Source organism: Agrilus planipennis, unplaced genomic scaffold, assembly GCF_000699045.2.
Source record: "Agrilus planipennis isolate EAB-ADULT unplaced genomic scaffold, Apla_2.0 scaffold155, whole genome shotgun sequence".
Classification (NCBI taxonomy): domain Eukaryota; kingdom Metazoa; phylum Arthropoda; class Insecta; order Coleoptera; family Buprestidae; genus Agrilus; species Agrilus planipennis.
In genome coordinates, this window is record NW_020439161.1 from 213,463 (window position 1) to 224,178 (window position 10,716).

General features: G+C 29.2%; 1 protein-coding gene across 1 annotated transcript; it reads right to left on the reverse strand.

Moving 5' to 3' along the window:
- Positions 1-245: 245 nt before the first annotated feature.
- Positions 246-8,056, reverse strand: LOC108737461 (double-strand break repair protein MRE11-like). Its single transcript, XM_025977915.1, has 10 exons — positions 7,839-8,056; positions 3,197-4,333; positions 2,995-3,139; positions 2,784-2,941; positions 2,538-2,728; positions 2,014-2,482; positions 1,734-1,939; positions 1,044-1,222; positions 803-929; positions 246-739 (listed from the first exon to the last, which is right to left on the reverse strand). Exons 2-10 carry the CDS (start codon positions 3,288-3,290, stop codon positions 503-505), a joined length of 1,806 nt encoding a protein of 601 aa, XP_025833700.1. The 5' UTR covers positions 3,291-4,333; positions 7,839-8,056; the 3' UTR covers positions 246-502.
- Between the last annotated feature and the right edge of the window lie 2,660 nt (positions 8,057-10,716).

Consider the following 10,716-nt stretch of genomic DNA (forward strand, 5'->3'; position numbering starts at 1 on the left):
AACTAACCATTATGAATTATCGCTATTTAATCAATTATGCATAATATATAGCATTAAAAAAGGGAAATTTATTGTATATTCAAATAACAACAAGAACGCAACTACTCAATAATATATTCATTATTCACACTTGAAATGCGTATTATTAAGAAAAAAGCAAAAAAAAATTGAAGTAAACAAATAATATTTCTCAAAAATATAAATAAAAAAATCAATTCTTATACAATGTGGAAATAAAATAATAATTCTGTGTTTAGTTAAACAGCTTTATTTGTGATGAATATTTCATTAGCCTTATGTTTATCTTTAAAAACAAGTTTTTTATACAAAAAATAAAAACTAGTTATACATCAAATTTAAATGAGAATTCTAATAACACTTATAAACGTGATAGAGGTACAAATACAAAACCAATATGTGTTTATAGAAATCGATTAGTCTTTTTTCTCAATTCCTGAATACTTTCTTCTTACACTATTAGGTTTGTATCCTTTTTAACTGATTACAGAAAAGCTGCAGCACCTCTGGCTCTTCCCCTTCTCTTGGCCCTACCAGTTTCAGTTCCTCTCCTTCCTCCTCTGGAACCCCTTCCGCGAGCTGGTTTGTTATTAAAATTAATTGTACGACTTGCACCATCGTCGTCATCAGATATCATGAGTGCTTCATCACTATCCGAACCAACACTACTTTTAGAACGTGTGGGATAAGTGAGTTTCACATTGTCCAAAAGTTTACCAACCTAAAACATTAAAATATTGACAATAAAGTTCTTCTGCTTTTTGTAGTTAATAATATATTTTACATTAGTAGTAGTAATTTCTTTCTCAGCAGCTTGTCTAACAGCCCTCAAATTTTCCAAGCAATTATTTAAGTCTCTAGGTTCTGGTGCAATTTCCTTAACTTTTTTTGCAGTTTCTTTGCGTTCATGACTAAAAAAGTGTTAATTTTCGCTAAACAAATAAAAACAATATAACCAAATGCCTTCTAATTACAATAAACAATATAAAAGGCTCCTTTTCGCATTCCAGAAAACTTATACTTACTCTATCACCACATCGAAAGGATCAAATGTGCTGGACGATTCTGACTCTTCTTTATCAGTAAACCTTCTTACAGCTTCCAACAAGTGTTCAGCATAACATACCTTAATCTTTTTCCCGTTTTCTTCATTTTCAAAGTATTTTCTTACCACATCTTCAACTGCTTCGGCCCAATCAGAGGGCTGAAACACAGAAACTAACCTTTACTTAGAATTTCTTTTACATTCACATCACTGCATTTTTTTTTAATTGCTTCTGGTGAATATTTAAAAAATAAATATAATTACTTTTTAAGTAAAACTCACCGATACATTATATTTTCTACTTTTCAATTTGATTCATATTACATCTTGTTTACAATTTTGGTTAAACACAAATCTAAATAATAATCCTCTGCCTAACCAAACTTTTTTAACATGATGGAAATTCTAATACTTGATAATAATTCTAAAAACATTTTTTCATATTGGACTTTCCTTTATTGTCCCAGATATTACTACCTGTAACTTCAATACCCGTTCTCATATTGACCTACTGATTTTCTTGTGCACTAATAAATAGTATTGTTCAAAACTAAAAATCCTAACACATTTTAGAACAATTTATTAGATGTATTATTTTGAGTATTTTTAATGAAGTTTTTAAAAGCGTATCTAACGCATAAACAATTGAGGGGTACATAAAGTTGTTTACCTTTTTTAAGTCTTCAGATTCAAACACTTCATACTTATTTTTATTTTTAAAATTCCTTGATGTTGCACGTTTTAATAGAATTGCATCTTCAGGATTTACAATCCTGTCTTTGAATGTCAATCCTAATCGAATTGCATTAAAGTTTTGACAATCATCTGCATAGTAAACTACTAGCCTTACAAAAGGCAACATGTTTTTACTTTCATCTGGAATAAACTTCTTTATAACTATTTATTTTTAAATATACTTGTAATTTAGTAAAACGTTTAAAAATTGTTACCAGTTGCTTTTTTCTTTGCTTCTATTATTAATTTTTCCATGGCCTCATTAACTTGTTGAATTGCATATTCTTTCGGTGTTTTATTCACATATTCATTTTGATTGTCTTCTTCTCTAATTTCCAAAAGGATTTCACTGTGCACAAAAGGCCTTACAGTTTTAAGAGGAATGGGAGTCATTTTGAATTGTGTTTTGTAAACATGAAGAAGTCCTACATGCTTCTGGGGACATTCCCCTTTTGATAATGAGGTAGCCACTGAACTTCCCGGCTGACTTATGTATATATTACTATCACTTTTACATTTTTGAGGTTCAATTATGCATTCATGTTCATGACCCCAGATTATGAGGTTCAAAAATTCAGGTAAAACTGAATCTGGTACAAAATTTTTACGACCACGACCTTCATATCGATTTTGATGCAGAACTAATAAATTAAACCAATCACCTTCAGCTTTAAAGAATGTCACCTACAATGTTAAATTCCCTAAAAATATGTTATAATAAAGCAAAGGTACTTCCTACCTTTTTATCTAAAAAAAGTCTTCCCATTCGTTCATCTTTAATATGTGACATTCCATATATGGCTAATTGAGTTTCTCCCTTTTTTAACAACATTGGGGCCACATCTACTTTAGTCAAATCATTCCAGTGACCAAAGTAATTAAGCAGTCCAGCTGATGCCAAAATATCCAAAGCAGATAATTGCTTCTGGCCTTAAAATTAACAGTTCATGATATAAACAAATACATAATAGGCTAATTTGCTGACCAACTGGATCATCATGATTTCCATGTATACTAAAGACTGGCATTGACACATTTAAATTAGGGTCTTCATAATTAACACTGGGATTTGACAAATGGCTAAAGTGAAACGACTGGTCAGAGAGAAACTCAAATTCAACAGGTTTATCACCAAGACAATACCTTTAAAAGCATACCATTAGTAAGATATAACACTTAAAAACATACGTTACTACTTTCTCAGTAAATCTAAGCACTTATACGTTGCAAAGGCACTGGGGCAGGCATTGTGAAAAAGGTCTCCTCCAAGTAAAATAAAATCCACTGAATGTTCTACTGCTAACTTTAAAATTTCTTCAAATGTTCTGAATGAATCATCAGCTGAAAGTAATAATGTCGATTAAAACGATAAATATTTGTGTATATAACTAAATTTACCTATTTCTGCTTTTTTCTCACCATAACCCAAATGATTATCTGTTGCAACTAATATTTTAAATACATCTTCATCAGGCGGCTCTTCGTTAATCATTGTTTATAAATTTTTACTCACAAAAATATACCTATACCTACCATAAAAATAATAACTAAATGTTATATATTATGAATTTCAACAAATTTCTCTACAAAGAATAGTACATGTTCATAAACTAACCTCCACCTGTCAGTTTTATTTTGGCGCCCTAGCCTTCTTTTTTTTTTAATTTAAAAATGTCTGATTGGTGCTGTCACCTACACCCTCGTGAATAAAGTATAACATTAAAATGGCAGATTTGTGGGAAATTTAATTTGACGCACAAACGGAGATAGAATTAAAATTTTATTATTATTAATTTAATTCGGTACAACTGGCTTAATATGGACACAGCCACTTTATAATACTCAGTGTGTAATCATTTTTAATTTCAAATACGCACACCAGTTAGAGAAGAGTGTTAGTAATTCAAAATTTCTTATTAGAATATACAGCAGGATAGACAAAATTCTTTAGTTTCTAATCTAAAGTAATTTATTTTTCTTACTGATTTTGAATAAACATGAAGGATAAACTGCATGCCATGTCCAATATACATTAAGAAATGAAAACTGTGGCGACAGCATAGTCTATTATGTTAGAAGCTTACTGATAATTAAACAGAAATATAATAAAAAAATTATTACCTCTTCAGTATTTGTTATGTAAATAATTTCTTCAGAAAAATTAAATAAATAGGTACTTCTGGAATGAATCTGGACCCTAAAAGAAAAATCGGATAGGAAATGCCAATAACAACTACAAACCATTTTTAAAATTTAACTACCTACCTCCAAACTATCGATTTTTGTTATTCCGTCAATTTACACAAAATATTTTCACTTCACTGAACTGCCCGTTAATTAATTTTGAACACCGAAAAGCGCGGCAAAATTGAGACCCCAAGCAATAATAGTTTGTTGTTATTAAATTAATACAACATTTAAATAAAATACAAACGCTTAACCTTAGTTGTATAGATAAACTTGGCAATTTTATGAACATACCATCATGAAAAACCCTCACCATTCCCTTGACGGTCCCACGATGCCCTAACCTACCTGAAAAGAAAGAAAATCAAACATCAAAAATTTGTATATCTTACGGTGACGACCTATTAGAATATTTCAGAAACTACTTCGATGTAAAATTTGAAAATTTGTACAATGACGTTATTGGGTATGCTCTCCTGAAATAAAATAAAGGCATTTGTGTAGCACTTCCGGAAGTTGACTAAAACTTCGTAATTATAACGGAACATCCTATATATTATAACTGTTTTGAATTCTACTTATGATTTTGGGTAAACTTTTATAATGCTTTTCTACTTGTAAAATTTACCGTTTTTGAGATATTAATTTTTTTTTTTTTTTTTAAGTAGAACAGAGCAGTAGATAATGAAAGGCATTCCTATTTTACAGTGACAAAGCTGGAGCAACAATATTCTCAGGAAAAATAATTATACCTTCAAGCTACCCACCCATACTTTCAAAGTAGGTTAATTACATGCAATGTGGCGACTTTGGTTAACTTCAAACAAATATAAGTCCATTTTTTTTCAAATGGAACACCCTGTATGAGGGATTAAAACTTTTTGTGTTTTACTTTCTGTATTTTTTAAAGTTTGAGATATTTTCTTTTTAATTTTAAACTGTAATCTCCATGTAATTTAAAAGAAAATAAGACTTGTTTTAAGTCTTTAAGCTAATTTTAAACAGAAATATTTTAAACATTTGTAGTACGATTTTGTGACTTAAATTCAAATGAAAATATTGGGAGACAAAAATAAATTACAAGGATAAATTCTAGGAGAGTTTATATAATGTTAAATTTTATTTAACAGGGAAAAAATGGCTGGTGCAGCGATATCTGTATCATGTTATTTGTAATATTACAAAGATAACGAAATAATAACGAAATCTTGAAAGAGTCCATAAAGATCGGGAAAAAACAAAATGGGGAAAGAAGGTGACGGAACTGGGATAAAATTATTTAAATGAGAAATGGAAGTATAATAAAGAAATGGAAAAAGCAGGGGTTGAACTATTTAAGGACTTTTTGGGCTGCAGTCCAGGGTCTTATAGATATAATTGAAAGCAATAGACAATATTATGAAGAAAAAAACATAAACTAAAAACAATCCGATCGTAAGGTTGGCAACCCTGCAATCAATCACACCGTGTGCGCGTCTTTCGAACGGCAAGGGGAATTCCCCGTCGCTTGTTTTCGGTCGCTGTAATTTTTCGCATGTGAGTCTTTAACTGGTGACGTCCCACTGTATTTCTCTTTTCATCGTGAAAGTAACAAATTGGCTTTGTTGTTGTAAGAACTTTTTTCTTATACCATATATTTACAGCATTGTAGGCAACAGTTTTTTGACAAAATGGGAATTAGTTGAGTAATTAGGTACCCCCCGCCCCAAGTAGTATTAGCCCAGGGCCCCACAAATTCAGGATCCGCCACTGGGGATAAGGGAACCCATATTCACAGGAAATTATTCACGAATGGAAATGATTCTAAATTATCTATCTAATTTAAATGTAATGTATTCGAATTGCCGAAGTTTTTAATTCTTTTAACTCTATTTTAAATACGAAATTAAACACACGGTTCCGGTTGTAAAATAACTTATTAGGTGTTTGACCATTATGATAATTTCACCACCCTGTGGTTACCTAAGGTGAAAGAATAAATAATTCTGTAACTAAAATTGTGTATTTAATTTAGTATGAAGAATACTTTGATAAATAATTATGGAAAATGAATATCCAAAATAATATTGAAAATGACTTAAAATGAATTAACAATAAGTGAAAAGTATTTAAATACTTGTCCCTAAAAAGTGTTTCAAACTTTGTGCAGATTTCTTTCTCTATTTGAATCTGCAATGACAGTCTTTTGTTTTTGTGTTATTCGTTACTAAATAACGCTCTTTAAGACAGACAAAATTGTCGTAAGTATCCCAAAAAAGAGTTAAAAATAAAATAAAAAAATGTACTACCCGTAGGACAGATTTTTACTCACATCAGCGCGGAATTTAACGCCTCAACTCAACGTTTTTAAATTATTTTCGAATTTAATATTGAATAATTAAACTTGTCTAAGTTTAAAACTTCCTTACACTTTAAGTTGTGTAGGTTAGGTTAGGTTAAGTTAAAATTCGAAATTCTAAACTTTGTAACTCAACTTAGTAAATCACAAAATTGTATGTAATTTCTTTAAAGACCTAAAACAGGTCTTACTTTCTTTCAAATCACTTACTGTTATACAGTCTAAATTTCAAAATAAAATTTCATAAGACTTTAAAAAATAGAACAATTTGAACATAAAATAGTATTAATTTTCTTCCCGAATTGCGTTTTCTAGGTTTGTATTTTATTTTTCTAAAGTGTGTGTGTTTTCTGGTGGAAATGTATTTACAACAAACTAGACTTTTATACAATAATCAACACTTTTTAACAATTTTTTTTCATTGTAAAAAATTGTAGAGAGTTGTAACTCATAATTACAAAATTTAACAACTTTTTACAAAAAATTGAAACTCATTTTTTTTTCTGGCATCAAATTGTAGAAGGTTGTAGGTAATAAACAAACATTTTCAACAACAAATAACAATTAACTACGCAATAAACATTAATATTCAATTGACAAACGTAATTTGTTGTAGTTCCTCATGGAATAGGTACTACAATATTCAATGATATTCGACAATATTCAGCACCTCTTATAAAATAGTACAACTTACCATGAAATTCAACAACAAATAACGTTCATTATGAGACTTGATAAAATTTTCTTTATTAAGAAACAAACGGCATAGTTTGTGGTAGATCCTTATGGAATACTACAACATTCAATGATATTCGTCAACATTCAACGTTTCTTATAAAAATGTAAAAAAGAAATAATACGACGGGCTTGTTAGCAGGTATATACAACACGCAGTGTAGTCTCTGCTGTTTTATTTCGCAAATAATAGCGCTAAATTTAAATGAACGTTTGATTTTCATACTATTATCTATTGTAGAAAATTGTAGGAGGAAAACAAATTAAATTTAGATGAAAAAGATTATACACTTTTGGGACATAAGGAGTTGTACAATCTCGTAATATGACATAATTTTGAAGTTAAAAAATAAAAAGTTGGAATGTTTAAACATAGTGAAGATCGGAGTTGTTAAATGTTTTAGCAATTTCTAGTAGAAAGTTGTAGTTTTCTTATAAAATGTTGTAGATATATTTCCACCCAGGTTATAAAAGGTTCTTCCATTCTCATTATTACAGAATCTTAGGAAACGTACCTATATATATATATATATATGAGTAAAATCCATCAATAAATTGAAAAAGCAATTGCCATCTTGTTAAAAATTAAGTGGTTAAAAATCATGGTACACCATTTAAAGCAAAACACATGCGATAAATACTGCAAATTACTCCAGTTGATTCCATTAAACCACTTAACAAACACACGCATAAACCAAATGCCTTTGGCCGCATAATTATGTTTAACTGCATTACATAAAAGAAGCTACTAAAATAAATTAAAATGTCGTAAAAAGGTACCTTTATGGGTTGCCGGTCCGAACCTTGATCCTCTTGAATCCACAACAATTACAAAGGAACACTGTTGCACCACATCAACACAACAAACATTCCCGAATAATTTACAATTAGATAAAACTCATTTACCTAGTACTAACAAAGTACATTTTAAATAAAGAGTAAAAACTGCACGCAACTCGGAAAAGTTCAATAACGATTTCGTCCCGCATGTTACTTAACGTTTACGATAACTGAATTAAATTCGTATATTCTATGCCCCTTCTCTGCCTTTTCACAATGTTGGTGCCAGTAAAAGCAAGAAAAGCAACGTTTTTTGCTATACATTTTTTGTTGATTTATAGACGTGTTTGTGCATGGTTATCACTAAAGAAGGTTAAAATAGCTGCTTATGAAGAAACGTACACAAGTGAAAGGGATGACCTTGTGAAGGACTAGACGTTCTTCGTATAAAATAAAACTGACTGATTAAACTCGACCAAAAATAACGTTGAAATATTTAATTTAATGTCATGTTTATCGCTTTACAAATCTTTATACCCTACAAGAATAATTGATAAACTGCTTTATTTCCTATAATTATTAATTTGTTTAAGACATTTGAAAACGAATAAAATTTTTTTTTCCATCAATTTATTAGATACTATTTAATAGTAATGTCTTAAAAAGAATTTTTCGTAAAATTAAATAATTTTTAGAAACAAATTCGTATATTATCAAAGTCGTCGTTCGTTTCTTGTTAAATAAAAATCAATAAAAAAATAAAAATATGTTTGATTTTCAATGAGTGAACTAATTAAGATAAAATAAAAATATCTCAAGTTACAGTTAATTTATTAATTTAATGCTTTCCTTGAGTGAAATTTTTAACTGACGTGGTTCAAATAATACTAATTAAGCAGTTTCATTTTACATCCAAGTAGTAGTTTAAGTTGAAATTAAAACAAAATTATTTATCATATTGACGACAGAAGACGTCCAAATGTTCTTAAACTATTTTTTACTTACAAAATATTACTCATAGCCGTGTCCTTCATGAAAACTTCTTGAATTTTCTTTTTTCTTTTTAATCTGTTAAAATACAAAATTAAAAATTATCAGATGTCTACAGCAGCACTCATTGTTCTCATTTTTTTGAAATTAATCCTTATCCTAATCCACTCGGAAATATGTAACCACGTTTATTAAAATACATAGAGCGACGGTGTCTTCCTTTAATTTAAAAACAGGTTTAAATGCTTTTAATCTGTCTAATTTTTCAAAATTTCCAAATAAATTTTTAATTTGTACAAATATGAATGAAAAAATCTAAATTTTTTGTTTGATTTACTACTACAGCCCCTAACACTGCAGATAACTTTCCTTGTACAATCAGTACGAACAGGAGAACTGACAATTTTCTTTGAAATTTGATAATTATTTGTTTTTATTGAATTTTATGATGATAAAGCTATAACAATAAATATAATGCAATTTTAACCACAAGATGACCTAACTAAAGACTCATGCGATTTTGAAATAGCTATAGGTACCTACCTGCTGGGTTTGGTTGCAATTCTACAAATGTATAAAACATATTCAAATAAACTTTTTCAAAACAGTTAAGAAGATATTACCAAATAATATACAAATTTCGTCGTTTACTTCTAATTGCAAAAAATTTAACCCTGTATCTTTCGATACTACCGATCATTATACCTACCCCTACATCTTTTAATGTAGATGACGAGCATTCTTGCTTCAAGGCAAATGCTGTCAAGTTATAATACAACGACTATACCTTATAATCCCATCTAGGACTACCTACTTATTTTCTATCTTGGTAAAAGAGTAACACTTTATGGGTAATATTTAAAAATTGGTTTTGTAAATAATAAAGCTGAAGTTACACTTCAACAGTTAGTTAAACCTCTTTGGTACATGCAGTTGTTATCTATTATGGTTGTTTAAAATTTCAATTAGGCTTCTTTAAAAGGGCTATTTGGTTAGTTTTGTAACTTTTCAAAGATTATTTCTTAACATCTAAACACAGTTATTATTGTGTACTTACACATGTAGTATGACAATTATAATGAAAATTTCCACTTTATATTTTAATGTGAAACCTATATAAATCAGTAAGATTATTATATATTGAAGAAGTAGAGGAACACTATGGAATTTGGAATTCCGAAAGTTGCCCAATCCGTTATTCTAATTTCTTAAGAAATCGTTAATAGAACTTGAAAGGATATGATCGTTTATATAATTTCTGGTTTCTATCTGTTTATAAGTCCATTATTACGACATGAAACATCAAAATGTACCAATTTAGAAGGAATATATTCATAAGTTATGTTTGCAGTTATAATGTTGCATTCAAATAAATAAAAATTTTCATATTTATAAACTGCGTACTATTATGTTACCTGTTTTTACCTTTTTACTATACAAATAACTGTGACAGTAAAGCATTTTTCAGTAAATTCGGTTTGATTGAATTTTATAATAATTAAAACTATTTTACTGTTGCTGTTTTTTTTTCTGTGTTAATTTTTTATAAGATGTTAAAACAAATTAACAAGTTCATAAAGAAATTAACTTCTATAAATACCAATGTACAGGTCTGACGAAGGAAGCTGGCGAGCGGTCGCGCAGGTACTTGCCCATTTATGAGCTATTTGGGTAAGTCACTTGGAACCCATACACAAATAAGCTTTCAATAGACGTAAATTATAGTATTAATACAGATAGGACAGTAGCGTAGTAGAAAATAATGTAAAAACATGACTTATAAAAAAGAAAAAATTAACCTATTGCTTTTGTTTTATAGTTAGTTTTCACATTCACTGTCATCAAGGGAATCTCTATCACTGTCACCAACATCAACAATTAGTTCTTC